The sequence below is a fragment of the Cyprinus carpio genome, chromosome A16 (assembly GCF_018340385.1).
Source record: "Cyprinus carpio isolate SPL01 chromosome A16, ASM1834038v1, whole genome shotgun sequence".
Taxonomy (NCBI): Eukaryota; Metazoa; Chordata; class Actinopteri; order Cypriniformes; family Cyprinidae; genus Cyprinus; species Cyprinus carpio.
Window position 1 is genome coordinate 8,822,993 of NC_056587.1, and position 22,220 is coordinate 8,845,212.

Genomic DNA, 22,220 nt, shown 5'->3' on the forward strand with positions numbered 1-22,220 from the left:
TCTTCATCTATCATTTCTGTGGAGTGAGTCTATGCCATATGTTTTTCCTTGTTTCACATTTCACAAGTTCAAGGACTACATTTTGCCCTATGTTTTTTTTATTTAAAAATTATAGAATGATAATGAAATAATATTTAATGATATAATATTTAATACATAATAAAAGTGAATAAATATGACTGAGTTGAGGTGGTGGTGAGATAATAAAGATATAATATTTAATACATAATATAAGTGAATCGATATGATGGAGTTAAGATGGTGGTGAGATGCTGGAAATATTGTCAGGTGTGAGGCAAGTGGCTTAGGTTTTAATTATGAATCTGAATTTAAGAATTCCATTTCAAATTTAGAATTAATGAAAAATATAATTAAAATGGAATGAAATTCAAAGAAATACCTATTACTTGTAGGAATAATTTTCAGGAGAATGTTATCATATTCATATGAGGTATTTACAGAAACATTTAATTATATTAATAATCAAATGTATTTAATTAATATATATTTTCTATATAATATATATACAATTTAATTAATATATATTTATATTTTTTTTTTTTTTTTACATATTTTAGTTATTTATAACTTTTCATTTGTTCTTTCACAGAAACATTAAAGCTAAAAACTAATTAAAAAATTATAGTTAAAAATTATAGTTGTAAGGCAGGTAGCTTTTGAATCATGTTTTTTCTTGATTGTTGTTACTGAGTACATTATGTATGCTTACAGGGACACGGGGCCAGTGGACAAGTACAGTGTGGGATTTCATGTGACTGGCCTGACAGTGGGCGTGGTCAGTCTCCGCCTCTCAGCAGTGGATGGACATGGGTCTGTTATAAGCTCCTCTCACAAGAATATGCAAGTTTACCCTCCATTCAGTTTGCAGCCCTGTAAACTTACTCTGTCAGTTGGAAGCTTGCCAAAGGTTGGCATGATAAGACATACCAAACCATACATTGGTTTCCATAGAAACACTTTTTTTTATTATAAACATATATTTGTTGTTCAGGTGAAACGGGAGGGATTCATCCTCAGTATGTTGTCAGGTTCTCTGTGAGTGACAGCTCTGTCACCATGGTAACTGAGACAGGACGGGTCAGAGGTGTGGCAGTGGGTGCAGTCAAACTCAGAGGAGCTCTTCAGACACAAGATACAGAAGCATTGATTACCTTTTTACAGGTAGCCCACATTGCTTACCTTTGCTAAAAATGAATTTCCATATTTTTTTTTTAAATTTTTTTTTTTTTTTTTTTTAAAGCCATTTGTAATTAATGTCCTGCCTTGTGGAGCCATACAGCCCATACAAAATATTGTTATTTACTGACGATCATATAGCAGTAGACTGTTCACACTGCACATTTTTGCATTTCACTTCTCACGCATGGCACAGCATTTTAAAAACATGGTGCTCAAGGTAAAGTTCAGCTTTTAAAAAATTAGTCTCTAGTTTACATTCATGCAGAATATGCTTTTGCTTTAAAATGGCAATGTTTAGGGAAGCAGATTTAAAAAAAAAAATGGTCTAGAGACACATATTTTAAAAGATCAGCTATTTTAACTTGAGCTCCATGTTTTTAGAACAGTTTGTCATGCAAAAGATGCAAACACAACAGTCAAAAAGTTCATGTTTACATAGAAGAACAACAGAAAAGCAGCACAGTCTTCTTACGAATTTTAAAAACCACATTTTTACATGTTTTTGTCATTTCAACACAAAAACACATTTTGTGTGAAATGCCTCCTACTTAGATACTGACGAACGAAAAATGTATGCTTGATGTGATTTTCCATTGCCGTGACACCCAACATGAATAATAAATGACTACTTACCCAATGCAGCAAATCCAACCTTTCATCCCTTATTCCTTATTCATCCCTTATACGTTGTCACCATTACCATCACAATATCTGTGCTCATACACACAACATGCTTACATACACTGCTCTTATTTTAAACTATAATAATGATCTCCCTAAAAATAAAAAGACGAAATTTGATATTTCTAAAAGATAAAATGCTATGCCTTAACTTAATAACTGTATGTGTGCTGTGATCAGGATGAAGTGGAGGTGGAGGTGTTCAACCTGACAGCAGTGAGGATACAGGCTCCTTTAGTCACTCTATGAACACCTTATGAAAAGAGGTTTGTCCTTCTCATGCTCATTTTTGTTGTGTGCAGCCATGTTTTTGCTGTCAGTAAAGGTTTGGTTGAGTCTTTCATTTTAGATGCCGGTTTATGTGATGGGGAGTTTCAGTGGTCAGAACCCTTTTTCTCTGGGTAGTGTTGACTCTGGCCTCAGTTTCCACTGGCGTCTACACAAAGTGGGTGTGCTGGAGATCGAACCAAGGCATGCAAAGGTGACATGCACACACAAAGCATGAATTGATATGTTTGATTACTTTTTTAGGTGGGTGATAGTGTGTCTCCCTCTCACAGTTTCTCTGCGCTGGTGAGGGCCAGAGCTCCAGGGAGGACCAGCCTCAAAGTGTGTGTGCAGCTCCAACAGATAGACACCAGCAACACATCACTCTCTGATCTCACTGATGAGATACAGATACTGGTAAATACATCCTCCACAAAGAACCACCAAGGGGAGTCATGTCATGCGGAAGCAGATTTGCCTTGACCTTCTGAGATAAAAGTGTTAACTATACTATAAAATCATACTGTGGAGGCTTTTTTTGTTATTGTTTACAATCAGATATAATTAAATAAAGTTAATACTAGTAGTGTAGACCACTCAGTCTTATAATACGTAATTCATCACATATTATTTTAGTCAAACGGAATAGGGCATGTTCAACAAGGCCAATTAGCAAAACAGAATATCTGGAAGTTTATAGTAGAAGAATAGTATTTAATCAAAAATAAAATGGTCAAAAAACATTTTAAAATGTACACTACCATTCAAAAGTTTGGGGTTGGCAAGAATGTTTAATGCAAAAATGCAGTAAAAATAATATTGTGAAATATTATTACAATTTAAACTTTTTATCTATTTTAATATATTTTCAAATGTATTAAGCCTGTGATGAATTTTCAGCAGCCATTACTCACATGATCTTTCAGAAATCATTTTAATATGCTGATTCAGTGCTCAAGTAACATTTCTTATTATTATCATTGCTGAAAATGGTTGTCAACTGGGATACATTTTTTTCAGGATTGCTTAATGAATACAAAGTTCAAAAGAACAGAAATTGAGTCAAATATATTTTTTTGTTATATTAAATTATTTACTGCCACTTTCAATCAATTTAATGTGCCTTTGCTAAATAAAAATATACATTTTGTTTAAAAAATAAATCCTATTGACCCCATACTTCTGAACAATAGTGTCTAAATACAAATTAATACTACCTACTAATAAAAATATTTACTTTCATATTATACTAAAACATTTCAACTAATGTGAAATACATTTTCGACATATACTAAAGCTTTTTTAGAATGTGCAGTTCACTCTAAATGTATCTCTTCTTTCTTGTTCCCCCTCTTTTCTCAGGTGTTTGAAGAGATGCAGTTAACAGCAGGAAGCCCAGGATCCATCCTCATGTCTTCCCTCTCTCAGTACCCCCTGCAGAGCAATAAGTGAGTTAGTATGCCTGTTTCATGTCAGAAAATGTCTCTTTTTTTCAGTATCCACTCCATTAAGTCTGTTCCACATCACTGCAGTTCTCATGATGATTTGGACGAATAATGTGCCTGATCAAAAGTACATTTACATATTTTTTTCTCAGTTTTACTGAAGTATTGCATGAAGTTGGTTTCATGTAATCTTAAGACAGAACATCCACAGACTATTTGCTGTTTAGCCAAAGGTCTGTTCAAGCATAACTAGATAACATCATAGTTTTTTTTTTAAATGTGTGTTTCAGAGACTGTCCGGTCCATTTCACCCTTAGCCGCTGTGTCTCAGGGGCAGGACTGGTTACTGTTGATGATCAAAGAGTGTTGAGGACAGGCCTTGCTATTTTGGAGGTTTATGCAATGGACATTTGTGGTATCAACCAAACACTGCTGATCAGTGTGGAGGTGAGTGTTTATTTTGAGAAATACTGTAGGTTACCCTCATTTTAGATCCTAATGTCAACATCCTTCTTGCCTTAGGTGTCAACAGTGTGGTTTGTACGTGTTTTCACTGTGTCATCCGTGAACAGTGACAGTGAAAGAGCTCTTCCTGCCTTCCCTCTGGACTGGAGCATCCGTATCAGGGCTCTATACTATGATATACAAACACTGGTCACAGCTAACAGGTAATAACACAGATATATGTTTATGTTTATGTTACTCGTGGTTGTGGTCTAAACTTATTTTTTCTGTCTCAGAGATGACCTTCCCTTACGGAAAAGACGTTTATTCAAATGTGCTATTAGTATACTTATTTTAAACTAAAAAATAGGAAAGTATACTTTGTCTACTTTTTATGTACTTCTCAGAAATGTGCTTTATGCACTTCTCATAAATATACTTAAAATGACATTTAAGTATACTTGACTTCTACTTAGGAAAAATTTAAATATATTTGAGCTATACTTGTGCTCCAGGAACCCATGTTTTCATTGTTATATGGTAGAGGGCGCTATTACACATCATAAACTTGAAGTATACTTCTTGTACAACTGATAGTTGACAAAGGCAGTCAGCCGTTTCTGGTGCATTTGTTTCAGGTTGCATTTGTTTTTCTCTCTTTAAGGTCAGCGAGGCAGATGGGATGTGTCATCAAGTGAGATCCTTCAAATGAACTCTGAGACTGGAGTAGCATTTGCAAAGAATTCTGGGACAGTGGTGGTTTACTACAGGCTAGAAAGGGGACAGCAAACCTTCAGAGAGGTAATAATCAATGCCTATGTGTAGTAACATGAGTGTCCTCATGTTTTGTGACATAATAGCTCTGTGCCAAAACCTAGTGAGCTGCTTAGGGAGAGCGCATTTTAAGGCATTATGGGTGGCCAAACATGTTCAGGTGCCTATTGACTTCCATAGTGTTTTTTACATGGTATGGAACCAACAACTGTTTAGTTACCCACATTCTTCAAAATATTTACTTTTGTAAGCAAGGGGGCTCCTCACTAACTGGCCTGAAGCCTCAGAATATACAGCCAGATTGGATCTCAACACCTCTGCTGCCAACACAGGTTAGTCCTTTCACACCTCCACATGAGGCCCCATCCACACGGAGACATGTTTAGCTGTATACGCATATATTTTGTATTGTGTAGGCATTTTGTCCTCACAGATCAGGCGTTTTGGGAGAGTGAAACCGATATTTTTTTTAAACCGGGTCCCAGAGTGGATAAATATGAAAACGCCGCCCTTGCGTTTTCATGTGGACAGTGAATCCATATATTTTCTGATACAATGACATCATCAGCCCACATCTCGCCCCTAGTCAGACACTGCTACGTCACGTAACAGAAAAAAAAAACATGAACAAACACTGAACAATTGTATTTTTATTAACTAACACTAACACAGATTAATAAACGTATTGTTCCATGTTCGTTTGTATACCACTCGCAAGGTTTATGCGCATAGTCCAAGTCTTCTTCTCCGTTTTTAGTGTATCTCTGTGGCAGGATTACAGTGTCACATACTGGTCTGGAATGTATGCTACATCGTGGTTTCGTGTGGACGCAGATATTTCTTGAGACGAGGGTAAAAAACAGATCAGATAGGGAAAGCTCTGGCTTCGTGTGGAAGGAGCCTCAGGGAGGCCGCTTTTCACAACCATGGAAAACACCAGATGTGCCTGCCATTAATCCAACTATATAAAAGGAATTTAAGAATAATGATTAATAATTAGCCCGTTAGGAACTTTAAGAGATTATAATCCAGATATAAAATTCTGTCTGGAGGATCCACATGTCCCCCTTTAATTACTTGATTCTTAGACTAGAAATAATTCTCAGTGGTGATTATCTCTAACTCTTTAATATGTGCAATTAAAACATGATGGGTGGGAAGAGAAATTATCTCAACTTTATTTGACCTGCATAGATCTTAGATCTGGGCAGGATTTTCACTTTTTAGAGACATGGATACATTTCTGCACAGATGGAATTTGAGGTTGTGATTGACTGACTGGATTTACATTGCCAAAGCATTGACTACATTAAATAAGACACACACACACACACACAAAAGTTTAATAAAATAAAAATTAGAGGGAAAAGGCAAAAAGGTACACAATGATTTGTTTTATTTAAATGCTGTTTTGGTATTTTTACAACTTTGGAGCTCACCAAGTGGATATAGCACTATCATAATTACAGTGGATAGCTGTACGTGTATTAAAGCAACCCACCTCTTTTCCTGAAATTCTTACCCATTCACCAAATTGACATACTCCCAGAACAGAATAATTATCGTTATTAGAAGTCAGTGTACCATCAGAGTAATATATTTCAAGGTCAAAAAAAAAAAAAAACCTTACAGTTGCTTTAAATGTTACTTAAATGTTATTCAGTGTTAACAATATTGTGTGCTTGTGACTCTCTCTCTCCCTTTCTATCTCCTCCTCCATGGTAGCTCAATGCAATCTAGACCAGTGGGAGGCCCTAGAGAAGAAACTACATCCTGAGGCAGAGCTACTGTGCTCGCTACACTTTGGCGCCCCCTATCCAGAGAAGAGAATACTGCAGGCTATCTTTAATGCAACACCCTTCTACAATTCATACACTGGTGAAACAAGTTTAATATAAGATTCTGTATTAAGATCCATGTTAAGTTTGGATTCTGAGAGAGCCTACGGGTATTTTAATAACTAAAAACATAACTGAAGTATCAGCTTTTTCCTAATCTTAGGAGAATTGATTATAAAGATAATTTTTAACTTGATAACACATTTGAGACGTTCTGAATTTATTTTATTTTACCCCAACGGTTTTTAACACTGATAAGAAATGTTTTTTTGAGCACCAAATCAGCATATAAGAATGACTTTTGAAGGATCATGTGACACTGAAGACTGTAGTAATGTTTTTTGAAAAGAAATTACTTTAAAACATATTAGATTGTAATCAATATTACAGATTTCATGCATTTTGATCAAATAAATGTAGCTTTTTATTTTATTAACTATGAAGCAAGCCTTTATGATTCAATTCTAACCTGTCTGTTGTGTCCTGTTTCAGCTCAGTACAGCAGGAGGATCTCTGTGCAGCCCCAGTCAGACTCCATCCTCCATCTCCTGGCCACTCGGTCTCTCTCCATCCATCTGTCTGCCTGTCTGCCCCAGCTGCCCTGCTGTCGCTTCCTCAGTCACCCCCTTCTTTTCAGTCTTCCCTTCAGCATTTCATCGTCCCAGCAGCATGTGGCTGAAATCAGAGTGTTTGGCACCACAGACATGCTCAGCACACTGAAGGTGAGAATGAGAGATCATGAAAGAGATGCATTTGAAATAAAATCACTTTTCAGTTTTATATTTCTTCACTCTTATCTAATTAGGTTCAGTCATACACCCCAGACATTGTGTTATCTGATGTGGTCTGGTCAGATGAAGACCCCACCCTCCTCCTTATGTCAGTCTATCCAACCTCACATTTCCTGGATCACGTACCATCTATTGCAAGCATTACCCTATCCACAAACCTCTCTCCGCAAAAGCACTTTGTGTTGGTTACTAGAGTGATGGACAACCTGGAGTCAGGTTAGAGAGCAAGAGACACACTTTTCACAACGTTCTACATGTACATAATGTTCAACAGTTTGGGGTCAGTATGATACATTTTTATAGAAATTAGTATTTTTATTCAGCATTAAATTGTGCATACAAAAATATATTTATCATGACCACAAATTTTCGTTCTTTCAGTTTGAATTCATTCCCTTGTTTTAGCTCATGGCCATGATCTACTACTCGTTCACTCATTTTAGTTAAATCGTGGCCACAAATTAAGAATTTAATTAAAGAACCAGGGAATGAAAAAAAGTACAAATTGGGGACAATTACAACAAATTAGAACAGTGTGACCACAATTTACTAAAATAAGGGAAAGGATTAATAATTTGTGGGACAAATTCATAATTTGATCAAATAAATACAGTCTTAGTGTGAATAAAAAAAAAATAAAAAAAGATTGTTAACCCCAGACTTCTGAACAATAGCGCAACATATATATCTGTTTCTCAAACTGTGAAAATGCTCTTTATTTATGTTCAGGTCATCTTGGAACATATTCTGGGCACTTGTTCATTTCAGTATTTGCTGTTTGCTGTACTGGCCGCTGCTGCACTTGTCATAAATAGAGTCACACTTAAAGGGGTCATATGATGCTGCTAAAAAGAACATTATTTTGTGTATTTGGTGTAGTGAAATGTGTTTATGCGGTCTAAGGTTCAAAAACACATTATTTTCCACATACCGTACATTATTATTTCTCCACTATGTCCCACCTTCTGAAACGCTTCGATTTTTACAAGGCTCATCGCTCTGAAAAGCGAGGTGTCCTGTGATTGGCCAGCTATCCAGCGCATTGTGATTGGCCGAATGCCTCAAGCGTGAGATGGAAATGTTATGACTCTTAACCATACTTAACATATTGTGAAGCCCTTTCCGGCTGGAGCGACGAGACATAAATATAAAACCCATTATAAATGTGATATAAACATGATTTCTAGTCGTGTCTTCTTTTGGAAGGCAAAAACAAAGCTGTTTCGCTTTCTCAACAAAACAGTAACACACACCAGCCGGCTTGAGTGAGCAGAGGCCGAAGGCCTAGAGTGAGCCGCTGTCTAGAGTGATCCGCGGCCGGCTTGAGGCGGATTCTACGAAGGAGCGTACCTTGGTCTTGAAGCAACCACATGTGATGACCCCGGGCTGGACGCCGCTTCGTCCATGGTGACAGCCGATCTGGCAAGCCACAGCGCAAAGTTGATGTATTTCCTCAGCGACCAGCACGGATCAGCCCCAGGCATGATGAAGCAGATATCGTCCTCTTTTGGAAGTCCAAACAAAGTAGTTTCGCTTTCACAGTGAAACACACAGCGTCTATATGACATGGCGGCAGCGGCAACAACAATACTACAGTGAGAATAAAACGTACACCTTCTTTCTTTGCGTGAACATCTCTGTGGCGTTATGCAAATCTTCCCACATACTGACGTAGAGATGTGGGGGTGGTTAGAACGAGCCGTTTCAGGGGGGCGTGGATGAGTCTCAACTTTTATAAAGAATATCTCTTTGGATTTGAGACTTTAGTCTTTGCAACTTTACAGATCTTCATTATTCACCAAGAGCTTGTAACACTCCAAAGAGAAAGGAAAAATTGAAATCGCATCATATGACCCCTTTAAGAGTTTTAACTTTGGATTCTGTGCTACACTGAATATGACCGATGCCCAGTGATTCACTTAAAAGCCATCATGTGATTCAGAATCAGGATTTGAAGCTTTGGCCCTGCAGATTTTTTTTAATTCTCTTAAACGTTTGATTTCCACAGTGAACAATACCATGCTGTCTCTCACACAGACTGTACGTGCAGTTCTCACACCCTCTACTAATGCAGGTGACACCCCAATGTTATTTGATTCAACTGCTTTACCTTAAAGGTGTACTTAGTACTTTTTATGTTGAAGTCAGCATGAATTAAAAATTTCATTCTATTTTTAATAAATTATATTATTGTGAATGATTCATCCCTTTTTAAAAAAAAATCAAATGTCATACATCAATCTTCTGGTAAAACCACAGACTTTTCTCTGGTGACGTATGAAGGACTTAATTTAATCCTAATACATTTAAATGGCGCCCTTTTTTTACAATCATCTGCAAGCTCCTTTAGATGTACCTCCATTCAATCAACACCCGATGGATTGAACAAAGTCCCTGCCCTACATTGTTTTCTTTTGGATAATCATTTTCACTCCGATGAACATCATAATGCAGAAGAAAAGTTACTAAAGTGCAACTAAATTTGCATATTACGGTTCAACCGTGCTACCAGACCGATATGCTCTTTTCTAATGAATATGTTTTCTAATTTTCTTTCAGAAGACGACAAAAGAAGACATTTCTATCTATGGCTCGCACCATCACTGGCAACACCAAAAGTCCTGCAGAAAAAAACAGTGGCTTTGGAGTACTAAACAACTTAATGCATCTTTTCTCCCCTCATGTTATTCTTTCTGAGCCACAGTGAGAATCTTTCAAGTAAATGGTTCTTTCATTTATTACAGTCTTTATACAATTCAGCAGTTAACACATGCAAATTGCTTCAAGTTTTTTTTGTTTTTTACTACGGTTTTACATACACTATCTGTCTTTCTTAGTTTTTTTTTTTTTACATTTATTTAAATAATGCTTTTATTCTGCAAGGATGCATTAAAAGTGCATCAAAAGATTATCAAAAGTGACAAAGATATTTATAACATTCAAAACTTTTCATCTTGAATCCTGAAAAAAAATAAATGTATCAGATTCCACAAAAATATTAGGCACAACCATTATCAACTTTGAAAACAAATGCTTCTTGAGCATAAGCATATTAGAACGATGTCTAAAAAAATCATGCGACACTGAAGAGTGGTGTAAAAGCTGCTGAAAATTCAGCATTGAGCTGTAAGAGATCAAGCATAAGAGACTTTCTCTAATATATCAAAAAATTGTACTGACCCAACACTTTCGAATGATAGTTTATGTATAGTGCCTGTCACCTGTGAACAGTCTGAGTGTTGCTCATCTAAGCAATGCATACAGTATTTAAGGAAGAATATTTGTATTTCCTGGTGATAATGTTAAGTTGTACAACAGACGAGCATGACACTAAAGCTTTATATTTATGTGGTAGTGACAATGCAGATAGACTGGTAAACCAACTACCACAACACAGACATAAATGAAAAATGAACCTTTATTTTAGTAAGAGAGGAAGAGAGACAGGTTTGGTGGTAATACACCTCACATGCTCTGTGTTCAGACAGCACTTTGACATTTCAAGTTTTCTAGCACTCTTCTCGGTTTAGCTTTGATCTCCACTGCCCCGTTACAGATCAGAAACACGGACTCTGAGTCACTGAAATCCCTGTGAAGTGGCCAATCCAGTCTCTCCTCCCGTGGTCTCCCTCGTCCTTGCATAATAGTTACTGAGAGACTAGTGCTGCTTTCTCCTGAACGAGCATCCTGTTAACAGAGAGAAAGATCAAGGCTTTTAGACTTCAGCTTAAAATCAATTCTATATTTTGTCACACAGTATTGGAAAATGTATTTCTATGAAAAAAGAAAAAACAAAATACTATCAGAGCAAGGAAAAGTTGTTCAAGACAAACAAACATTTTAAAGAATGTCATAAGCGTATAGTTTCAAGTATGTTGCCCTGCCAGATGCTTGTTTAATGTGCCTGAGGTGTTTTCACCAGCATATTACTTACATTTTACAGTTATTTTCATATCTGTAAATGTTAGAAACTCAAGAGTAGTTTCATTTTGAAAAAATATATATAATAAAGAAAGGATTTTTTTTTTAATCTGAGAAATCAATTAAACAAAGAAACAATCAATCAGTCATCAAAATAATTAAGTTGCCATAAAATTCTCAAAAAACAAAAACAAATGAGTGTATTTTAACTGTAATGAAGCAATTGAAATTCTTTAAATAACAGAATATGAATGTCAATTTGTAGCTGGAGAACTTAATAATTAGATGGTGGTGAGCGGGACAGAAACAATCTGCTTGTACCTCTCCCACTTTCTGCTGAACTTTATGCCAGCAGGGCAGAGTGTTTCAGAGCTTCACCAATCATCAAGCTTTAGCTCAAGAAGAGAACAATGATCATGTGGGAAACACTGGGGTGGTCTGTGTGGGCATGTTGCCATGGCACCGGTACATTTACAAGTGCGTGTATGTGTATCCATGGTCTGGGAGTGCACTTCCAGCCATATTTCTCCCACACAAAAACATAAATTTATTAGTCATCTTCTGAAGACTGTATTTTAATGCGTTAGTGTGACATGTTCTGACTACTGCTGGAAAGAAGAAAATCCCACTGAGCAATTCTGCTTATGGGATCAGATTTATCAAGAAACTAGGTTTTTTCATGCTTTGGGCAATCCCTCTAAACTCATGTGCACTGGTGTCCGTGTATACAAGCGATACCTTCTGTGAGGCGCGCCTTTCCTCCGGTGGGCTGGCACAGTACTGTAGAGCATCCTACACATAAGACCACTGTCTGTGCGTGACTAAACACCGTAGTGATCTTATAACAGCCTGCAAAGAGATAATGGTGAAAAGTTACATAAGCTTGTGATCATATATGCAGGTCACTGTGTAAATATTTAACAACATTAAGCCATTGTCCATTTTATGTGGACACACAGCACAGGCCCCAGAAAGCAACAATGCCTGCCCACTTTTTCAACAGCCTTGGTTCAAAAAATATTTTCTCATTCTCTTTCCGCCATAATGATTAAAAAAAAAAAACCTCAAGTTTTATTTAGTTTTGCAGTGGGTGGGTGCTGAATAGCTCTTTAGGTGTGATTTGTTTGTTTTAATTCTCTTATTGCTGGGGATTTCTCTGCAGAATCACAGGTAATGTAGTTTTTAACCAGACATTCTGTTGGTAAACAATTACTTATAAAACAAGTAGGTGCAGGTTGATGCTTCAACAACCTTGTAGCTCAAAGTAGGTTTGTCCCTAAAGGATAAGTTATTGTTGAAAATCCATTTCCATATGGAAAACATTAATGCTATTTTTACTTCTACTTCTGTTGCACTGTATTAAAGTTACATCTTATAATTCATCAGACAGTGTACAGTGATCGTAATGAGATAACCAGGGGTCTTTTTTGGTGGATATTGAAATGGAGCAGGGAGTCAGGGACCTTGTTACAAGAACTGATTACTGCATCGTCATAACGCATTAACACTGCACATTAAAATCACCAGATTATATATAGAGTGCAAGAATAGGGTTACGGAAGTAAAAATCCCATTCATTTTCTCCATAAGGAAACTGTGAGTTCTGAGGTTGTTAATTGATGGTTTTTGCTTTTGTTAAAGCCCTCAACTCGCATTATTTCAACTTATCATACCAATAATCATGTTTAATGGTGGAAGGAAACAGTTTATTTTTATCCATTTTATTTAAAAGTCGTTCAATGTTTAATGGGATTTCTTTATTAAAGCTGTTAAGCACAATCTTGTACCTTTTTTGTCCAAATTTCAAAAACTGTTTTTTTTTTTTCCTTCAAATAAAAGTTTGTATTGTTGTGATTCACCTCGTAGCTGGTTGGTTCACTTCATGGCTTATAATGCTTAAAGACGACATTTTAAAAATCTCTGTGAGAAAAAAAAAACCTTCCAGAACAAAGGCAGCTGAAAAAGTTGTCATGTGCTCCAATAATAACAAAGTGATAGTTCTGGAACCAATGTCCCGCAGTGGCTCTGCTTGTTTCTCCGAGCACCAGATGTTACCTGGGCATTTGACATCCATAAAATAAGAGTTGGGACTCTGTACGAGACGCTTCTTCTTGTGTCTTCTCTTCTCCTCCTCTGGCGTTGGGTGCAACAAGTCCTTCGCGAGCTAAAAAGTGATGGGACATGTGTCAATCACATTTGCAAAGTCTGAGCTTTGGTTTATCGAGGATGCTGCCGTGTTATGGCATCTCAACACAGCCACAACGATAACAGAACACAAACAACTCAATAACTGGAAATATCACACAAGTGATCGCCGCATAGGCTTGATGATAAATAGCTTATCAGCTGATTATCAAAAGATTAACAACACTGCCACTACACAGAGAGACTCGATTCTTCACACTTTACGTTTAACCAACTATGAGACGGACATACTACCAATATTCCACCTTCAAAAATATGAATAATCTTTAAAGTATTATTTAATTAATAAACCTCAACAACGTATCATAATTGTGTTTTATTTGTATGTGAAGCGCGCTGCTCTACATGCTTCTTTGCGCACATGCACGCGGCCATCTTGCTCGTATCCACATAGCACGCGCTTCGCTCTTTTCTACCAAGTTTAAATCTGTAAATAGGTGAAATTAATATATCGTGGCGGGTAAATTCATAAAGACGCGATTCCCCCTCGTCAATCGATGCTATTTAATCCACACACCAGACGCGATTAGGTCGTAAATGGACTTTATTGTAATAGTACGCACTTACAGGCATGTTGGCGACAGTGGATCAGCAGCCGAAAAGGGGGGGCGAGCGGAAATACACGTGCATATGAACGGGGCTCGTGAGCAGGGGCAGGAAATACTTCACTAACGTTTAATAAACGCATTCTTCTTAATTCATTAACAAAGTATTGAGTTTAGACAGGCTGTGAGTTATGTAGGTAAGTTCAATGAAAAAAGTTATATAAACTCTCGGACGTCGCTCTTAATGAGGCGTAATAATAGGGAACCTAACAAGTGGCATACGTGCATTCAAAAGTCATCATTTTGTGTGTTAATATATTATTACAATAATTAAATAATAATTTAAATATGTTGATATTTATATAATGTATTTGTGATCCTTTCGATTTTCCTTTTCTATCTCTTTGTAATTTTATTATATCACATATTTATAATAACTAGTGTTTGTTAACTAAAACTATTATTCTTAACTAAAACAATTAAAAATCTTTAACTTATTATATAAATGATGCCCTGGCAACTAACTGAAATAATATAAGTACTAAAATTGCTAATAAAACTAATTATGTAATAAAACAATAAATTAGCTAAATAGAACTATTAAAAAGGCTAACACAAATGACAAAGGCACATAACAAAATCACTAAAACCTTTACCCCTTTTGTCACCCCCCCATTTTTGAACATAGATGTGAAAGTGCACTATCCGAACTTAAACTGTTATAATTAATGAATGCTTAGGAATATAGACTTAAGGTTGTCTACTTTTTAAAGAAGACAACCAGTAGATCATTGTAGTGCAATCATTTCAAAATATGAAAGTATCATAAAGTTATAGAAGTTAAAATTTACTGTTAAGAAAATGCAATGTGCAACTTTGTTTTATGTAAAATAAATATTTTTTTCATAACAGGTTTTACTCTAAAATTGCTATAAAATTAAAGCCTTGTGTCTAAGTAAGTTATGTCCCAAATTTGAAATGCAAAAAAATAATCTAATTATGTAATGGCTCTGGGCCCGCCGGTGACACTTATGAAAACGGAAATATAAAAATAAAAGCTAATTCAAAATATTGTTAAATACTAGGACTATAAAATTGTATAAATAATAGGCCTACTAAAACAATGGTGGTAACAAATTTCCATTGTGACAGGAACAGTCAATATGGGCCCAAATTAATTCATCACTATCACATGTCTGGTATCTCAAAAAGTCACAAATTGATCACTTAAAAAAACAAAAACAACAACAACAAAAAAACATTATAATTATATTGTGTTTGTATAGATCAGTGCTTCCCAAACCTGTCCCGAAGGACCCCCTGCCCTGCAGATTTTGTATGTCTGACTGATCAGACACACCCAATTTAGTTCTTGCAGTCTCTAATAATGAGCTGATGAGTGGAATCAGGTGTGTTAGATAAGAGAGACATACAAAAAATGCAGGGCAGGGGGGCCTCCAGGACAGGTTTAGGAAGCACTGGTATAGATATTCTTGACAACGTCACACACCCTGCTACGAAATTTCGAAAACAGACCAAAAAAAGCCCCAAACCAACCCTTGCTTCATTTCAGCACTTTGTGTGTCACTGGCGGCCCCTGTTGACTGACGCTGGTATCGGTTCTCGTCCTCAGCACTGTTTTACTAAACCTCTCCCTCCCTCGACGTCAGCTTTTGGGAACTCGGGCAAGGGAAAGTTTAGGGAGAGAAAAAAAAGTCTTCTGTTGTCTATGTATGGATGAATACTGAAAGCCTCTCGTACATAATAGAAAACTAGCGCAGTGAAGCCCGAAATGGCGAATGCGTGGCATCAGCGCTGAAAAAGTTACCGCAGACGCGTTTAAAGGGCTGTGAACAAACTTGTCCACTTTTGTTTTCATGGAATGTTTTACCTCTTTTCTGGACGGACAGAAGCAACAAGGCGAAACTTGAGTTTACCGGTGACAGTTTGCCAAGGAAAGAAAATCGATGAAGTTTCAAACGAGGAGGATATGAATCAGACGGAAGGATTTTGAAAGGCTGCGCGCGTGACTGTGTGTTAAGATCAAATCTGGGGGAAAACCCATCTAAAATTTGTTAAAAGGTCTGAGTAAAACGAACAATGGCAAAGAAATACGACTTGCTCTTTAAATTGTTGCTTATTGGCGATAGTGGTGTTGGCAAGACCTGTTTGATCATCCGTTTTGCAGAGGACAATTTTAATTCAACGTATATATCAACCATCGGTAAGTGACCAGAACGAACCTGTTTCAAATACTGTTTGATATGATAAGATGTTTCGCTCTGCTGCCAAGTTTCTACCTTGTAAAACAAGTGCTACCCTAAGTGTTTGTTCATGTCAGTACTAGTCCAAACGACATCTCATTCCAGCCTGCCCCAGTATAACTCAAATCAGTTTTGGGGATCATCCCGTGCTCTGTGTATCTTCCTCTCTAATTGCATTTCCGGTGTTGTGCCCATTTTCGACCCCCTGGCAAATTACTACCCCCCTCGTTGAAATCGCTACCTGATTGCCTAATCCTAAAACCGCCCCTATTTCTAACCCCTCCCCCACACCTAACCCTAAACCTACCAATACTAGGGGGTTATTAATCTGGTGGGGGTCAGAATTGGGCACAACGCTACTTCACTTCCGCTAGCCACAGCCTGCCCCCTGTCTGTATCTCATTTTTCAACCCACCCCCCAGCATCGGATGGAGGCCATCCTCCATGGCATTTAGTGCATTCACCCAGATCTTCAAACAACCCCTTCCCTCCCTTCTCCGATCTAATTCACTGAAAAACAAACCAGGGTGTTGATTTAACAATCAGAGCAGTGATTGTGTCTCATTATGTCTGCTCTTGTATTTCTGAATATAGCAGACATTGATTAGTTCACTTTTATTATGCCTCTTGGTGTTAAAACATGGTCACCCTTCCTTCCTTCCTGCCCCTCCTGGTTTATCTGTTTCCCTTTTTCTTTTTCCTAGGTATTGACTTCAAAGTGAAGACCATTGAGGTTGAGGGAAAGAAAGTCAAACTTCAAGTCTGGTAAAAAAAATATTTGTATTTTTTATTTTGTATTTTCGTTTCCATTTTTATATATATATATATATATATATATATATATATATATATATATATATATATATATATATATATATATAATATTTATATTTATTAGTGGTGGGCATAGATTAATTTTTTTTAATCTAGATTAATCTCACTTTAATCTTGGAATTAATCTAGATTAAAATGGCTCATTTGAATTCTGACGAAGGCATTCAAATTATATTCAATAAAATGTACTTGTTAGTACTGATAGAGCTGTGCTGCACTCTAACATAGTAGTTTGACGACGACTCTTCCCCTGCGCTACATCAGTGCTTGGCCCGGCATCTTCCACATTAGCTAAAGGATGCTTTGCGTTTAGGTGGTACTTGAGACTGGAAGAACTGTAAACTGGAAGAACAGTAAACTAATTCCGCATTGCACAATTTGCAAACAACCTTACGCCTGTTTCACACATACTCCGTCTGCAGTGCGTATGCGTTGCATTTTTTTTACGCACCCATGTTACGGATTCCAGCGTTCACGCGGTTGCGGTCCGTCAGTGCGTTCCAGGAGCGGTGAGTCTGCAGCAGTGCAGCGATCGTTTACGTACCGAGTCTATTTTTGCTGTGCTGCATGCGCTGAATTAAAATGACAGCGCATTGTTTGTGGTAAAAATTAACATGGATTGAAACGGAAATGCAGTAGTTTCACAATAAATTCAATTCAATTCAAGTTTATTTGTATAGCGTTTTTTTACGATACAAATCATTACAAAGCAACTTTACAGAAAATTAAGTTTCTACAATATTTAGTAGTAGCTTATCAGTGGTGACTGTCAGTTCATGTGCATATAGCAGAAATGTTCAGAAAAATCAATAAAAGACGTAAACAAACAGACGATTAACACTATTAACAGCAATTATGCAATCAAACTTATAGCAAAATGTGGTAGTTCTGTATGTTGTCTCTGGGTTAGCATCATCTGAGGTCCTCTGAGGGGCTGGCGTCATCTTTTCTCAGGTGTTCTGGATCCAGACTGGAGCTTGTGTAAATCCTAGTTACCACGGGATGTAAATCCCGTGGCAAAGCAGAGAAACAAATAGAGACATAATTAGCGTAGCTGCTGTTCCAGCCAAGTAAAATTAATTCGTTTAACCCAAGCCAATAACCCAAATGAATACTAATTAAAGGCTTCTGTGTTATAAACGCAACTCATGGGTTTTTGCTAGGTTTAAAACAAGAAAAAGAGCACCTTTAGATAAACGAGGCAACATGTTATAGGCCTATGCACTTTTATGGAAGCAGAAAAACAAAGTTCATTAAGAACCGTTTGATTGCTTGTAATAAAGATTTAAATGCAAAAGGCACGAGAGTCGACTGTTTCTGTCAGTGGTGCTTTCATTTTAAATATTTGCGATATCCCAACAAGAAAAGTAGGCTAATTGTTGTTTAAATGTTTTGCCGCTTGTTTGAGCAGCTTATTATACAAACCTAGAAGTCGAATGCATGAATAATATGTTGTTTATATTTATTAAGTTTAAACTAATGTCTATGATTATGAAAGATTGTTACTGTTCTGTGATTAGAGTCACACGGAGTATGTGTGAGTCTTGTCAAGGTTTTTTTTGGGAAGCTTGGTAATTTCACAGTAGGCATACACAGGTTCGAAGACTCGTTCTCGCCCCCTACAGTGCAATTCATCTAGGTATACATCCGTGCTAAACTATCACGGTGAAAGTCATCATAGCTTGCATAGTATAGACCCAGCTCCCAACCCAACTTTGAGAATAGATTAACGGCGAGATTTTTTTTTTTTTTTTTTTTAATCGCCCGATAAGAGTCTCACGTTAACGCCGATAACGGCCCACCACTACACACACATATACAAAATAAAATAAATGTATTTTTCAATTATAAATATATTTCAGGGGAAATTTAGTCAACTAATACTAAAATGATATATATATATATATATATATATATCTATATCATTTTAGTATTAGTTGACTAAATTTCACCTGAAATATTTATAATTGAAAAATACATTTATTTTATTTTGTGTGTATATATGTGTATGTATATGTGTGTGTGAGTATAATATATAAAATTAACCAGTGAAGTCCTCTTTGTTTGTTAAATCAGAGAAGTTTAAGTTATGCTTTATTGAAGTATTCAGTTAAAATTCTTTACATATGTACAGTGTCTGCAAATACAGTGGCAGTGTTGTGCACACAAAAATGTCTTCAGTGTCTTTTACTGTTGACTGTTAAAACTGTAAGCTCAGTGTTAATGTGTCAAAGGTGGAGTCCGGCTGACTTTAGCTCAGGCTTCCCACAGGCCTTCTGACAATTCAATAAAGTTATTTATTTATGTATGGAGATGATGACATGGAGTTGTTGTGTTTTTTTGTTTTTTTTTTTAACGCTGACAAGCTTTCTGAGCATTAAAATTTTGTGTGTGTAACTGGCTTTATTTGCTAGGGACACAGCAGGACAGGAGAGGTTTAAGACCATCACTACTGCATACTACAGAGGGGCCATGGTGAGACGAGAAATATGTTAATGCAAAATAATCTTTTTGTTCCTATAGCAGTTATTGGAGTTTGGCAAGTCATACACATTTTGTTAATGGTATATTTTGATCATATCTTTCAGGGCATCATCCTCGTGTATGACATCACTGATGAAAAATCCTATGAGAATATTCAGAACTGGATGAAGAGCATCAAAGAAGTAAGAGAAAAAGGAAAATAAAATCTGTTAGTCATTATAGGAGTTTGTTTGAAAAATTTTTTTTTTTTTTTTTGAAAGCAGTAGATGAATAAATGAACTAGTAAAGGTGGACTTATAATGGTGGACATATAACCCTTAGCATATTTCTATGTCCCATCGCTGCTTAGTTTGGACAGCTTGACCCATTTTGTTTAGGAAGTAAAATCTAATATAAAGTCCATCATGTGAGAATTGTACCTTAGTTAGTTGACTTCAGAGGTTTGGAATATTTATTTTGTTATTTTATTCTACAGCATAGGAATTCAATCTTAATATCGCATATAGAATGATTATAATATATTTTCTTGCAACCTCTAGAAAAGCATAAAATGAAACAACCTTTATTAAATGTGAGTTTCAGTTCTTGATAAAATGTCATAGGAAGTAGGTCCTGCTCAGGTTTCCAGAAAAGAGATGCAGTGTAAATACAAATGGGGCCTTTTGTTATCAGTCTCAGTTATGAAGTAAATGAGGAAGTGAGTGCATTCTTATGTTCTTTGTTTCCCAGAATGCATCAGCAGGTGTGAGTCGGATGTTACTGGGCAACAAGTGTGATATCGAGTCCAAAAGGAAAGTGGCAAAGGAGATAGGCGAGAAGGTAAGTGCTAGGTGTTTTATTGGTTTTAATGGCATGTTAACATCACTACATACCACATGTGAAGTTTGTTGATTTTGGTACTACATCAATGTTTTTTCAGCTGAAAACAAACTTAATTTTGTCTTTTTCATTTATTTTAGCTTGCAAAGGAACATGGTATTCGATTCTTCGAGACTAGTGCAAAATCGAGCATCAACGTTGAGGAGGTATGGATTGATAGATTTAAGATATGTTCACTCAGCAAACAAATTAACCCTTTTCTAGTTTTAGTTTTTAAGTTTCAATCTAATTCAGTATCATTAGTTATAGTCACAGCTGATCTTTATCTGTTATTCAGTTATCTGTATTCATCTTGTACTCTCAATAATGATTGTTTTGATATTGAGTTTCAGGTGCAGAAATGTCTGTGACACTTAATAAAAACATAAATAGTAAATCTGTGCATTTCACTGTGCTTAATTTTATGTAGTCAGTCTACTTTTTGACAGGATTTAACTCTCTCTCCATAGTCTTTTGCTGCTCTTGCTCGAGACATTTTGCTGAAGTCAAATAAGAAGCCGGTGAGTTTTCAGTGTGTGATGCAACATGGTTATTGATGCTTATTGTCTGTTTGTTCATACGGAAATAAACTCACAATTACTATTGCATTAAGTTCTAAAGTGATTCATCTCTTCTTAATTGTTTTTTTTTTTTTTTTTTTTTTGTTAATCTTGACTGATATCACTGCTAAATCAGACAGATCTAAAGATTAAGTTAACAAGAACAGTAACAAACCTGCCAGGCTGCCAGCATTCGATTACATTTCTTATGTTTACTGTTTTTACAGGGTCCATCTGGTCGTGAGGTTAAACTTACCAGCACAGAGAAAAAGTCCTCCAAATGTCTTCTTCTTTAGATATGCTTTTAACCAGAGGACAGTCTCACTACACACACACACACACACACACACACACACACACATACAGTAACACTGCAGTGTTAATGCCTGAGAGTCCTTTGCAAAGTGTACATGGAATGTTAATAGGAAGTGGTTTCAAAGAATGATGGCACTAGTACGATATGAAATACATGATATGAGATATGAAACAGGGTGCAGCTTTCGTGTAGTTAGAGGAAAATCACTTTTTTTTTTTTTTACTTCATGTTTAGATTTTCGCACTACACAATGAAAACAGTGACCTGGCTACAGTGGAGACAATGTTGGTTTTATTTGCACAACAAGTTTTGCTCAGTCATAATGGAGAACAAGTACCTATTGAATTTCTAGCTTTTGGCAACTTCAAGTGAAATATATATAGTTCGGTTTGATGGCTAGTCAGCACTTTTTGACAAATGGTTTGGATGTTCGTTGCTATAAAAGGTGAACAACTTCAATTTTAAAGACTTTGACCTCTAATGGATGGATATGAGATTTTAGGATGTTAAATGAGAAAGTAATCGATGGATTATGGTTGGGAAAATAATAATGTTCCACTGAAAATTCACAGTGTGTTTCTCCAAAAGGGATTATGGTCAGATATAATTTTTGCATCAAGTTTCTGTCTTCCTGCCGTGTTCCACTTTTCTATATTCTTTTCCACAGCATATTTCTCAGAATCTGTACAATGATCTGCTTTTAATAAAGAAAATGTTCAAAATCTCATACAGTTTAACAGTATTTTTTTTCCCCCCACCATTTGTGACAATAACAGTACGAAGCTATGTCTTT

The 22,220-nt window shown here is 36.3% G+C and overlaps 3 protein-coding genes and 1 long non-coding RNA gene across 5 annotated transcripts; 3 read left to right on the forward strand and 1 right to left on the reverse strand.

Moving 5' to 3' along the window:
* The first annotated feature begins 676 nt into the window (after positions 1-676).
* Positions 677-2,147, forward strand: LOC122147976. Its single transcript, XR_006161958.1, has 3 exons — positions 677-928; positions 1,013-1,182; positions 2,062-2,147. It is a non-coding gene; the product is annotated as an uncharacterized LOC122147976 (long non-coding RNA).
* A 2,558-nt stretch (positions 2,148-4,705) lies between these two features.
* On the forward strand, positions 4,706-10,132 carry LOC109069001. 2 transcript variants are annotated; one of them, XR_006161957.1, is made up of 5 exons: positions 4,706-4,838; positions 6,537-6,689; positions 7,142-7,656; positions 9,449-9,514; positions 10,000-10,132. XR_006161957.1 is itself a non-coding variant. In XM_042772425.1 (5 exons), exons 1-5 carry the CDS (start codon positions 6,530-6,532, stop codon positions 10,092-10,094), a joined length of 753 nt encoding a protein of 250 aa, XP_042628359.1. In that variant the 5' UTR covers positions 5,497-6,529; the 3' UTR covers positions 10,095-10,132. The 2 variants fall into 2 exon arrangements, 1 of the variants encoding a protein (XP_042628359.1); XM_042772425.1 differs by lacking the exon at positions 4,706-4,838 and having other exon boundaries at positions 5,497-6,689; positions 7,142-7,371; positions 7,455-7,656.
* Positions 10,133-10,840: 708 nt separating this feature from the next.
* On the reverse strand, positions 10,841-14,264 carry LOC122147975 (40S ribosomal protein S27). The gene is made up of 4 exons (XM_042772427.1): positions 14,134-14,264; positions 13,417-13,525; positions 12,100-12,210; positions 10,841-11,127 (listed from the first exon to the last, which is right to left on the reverse strand). Exons 1-4 carry the CDS (start codon positions 14,137-14,139, stop codon positions 11,099-11,101), a joined length of 255 nt encoding a protein of 84 aa, XP_042628361.1. The 5' UTR covers positions 14,140-14,264; the 3' UTR covers positions 10,841-11,098.
* A 1,289-nt stretch (positions 14,265-15,553) lies between these two features.
* rab13 (RAB13, member RAS oncogene family) lies at positions 15,554-22,154 on the forward strand. Its single transcript, XM_042772435.1, has 8 exons — positions 15,554-16,335; positions 17,080-17,140; positions 19,624-19,684; positions 19,798-19,875; positions 20,423-20,512; positions 20,653-20,718; positions 21,022-21,072; positions 21,339-22,154. Exons 1-8 carry the CDS (start codon positions 16,212-16,214, stop codon positions 21,405-21,407), a joined length of 600 nt encoding a protein of 199 aa, XP_042628369.1. The 5' UTR covers positions 15,554-16,211; the 3' UTR covers positions 21,408-22,154.
* The last annotated feature ends 66 nt before the right edge of the window (positions 22,155-22,220 follow it).

Bases quoted from the DNA above. Each gene is read 5' to 3' on its own strand.
- LOC109069001 (XM_042772425.1), top strand. From the start codon at position 6,530: ATGGTAGCTCAATGCAATCTAGACCAGTGGGAGGCCCTAGAGAAGAAA. The intron at 7,372-7,454 runs GTGAGAATGAGA...TTATCTAATTAG, and splicing joins ACATGCTCAGCACACTGAAG to GTTCAGTCATACACCCCAGA. The intron at 7,657-9,448 runs GTTAGAGAGCAA...TGATTTCCACAG, and splicing joins GATGGACAACCTGGAGTCAG to TGAACAATACCATGCTGTCT.
- LOC122147975 (XM_042772427.1), bottom strand. The intron at 12,211-13,416 runs GTAACATCTGGT...ATCTCTTTGCAG, and splicing joins TATGGATGTCAAATGCCCAG to GCTGTTATAAGATCACTACG. The intron at 11,128-12,099 runs GTATCGCTTGTA...CTCTGTTAACAG, and splicing joins AAAGGCGCGCCTCACAGAAG to GATGCTCGTTCAGGAGAAAG.
- rab13 (XM_042772435.1), top strand. From the start codon at position 16,212: ATGGCAAAGAAATACGACTTGCTCTTTAAATTGTTGCTTATTGGCGAT. The intron at 17,141-19,623 runs GTAAAAAAAATA...TTTATTTGCTAG, and splicing joins AAAGTCAAACTTCAAGTCTG to GGACACAGCAGGACAGGAGA. The intron at 20,513-20,652 runs GTAAGTGCTAGG...CATTTATTTTAG, and splicing joins CAAAGGAGATAGGCGAGAAG to CTTGCAAAGGAACATGGTAT.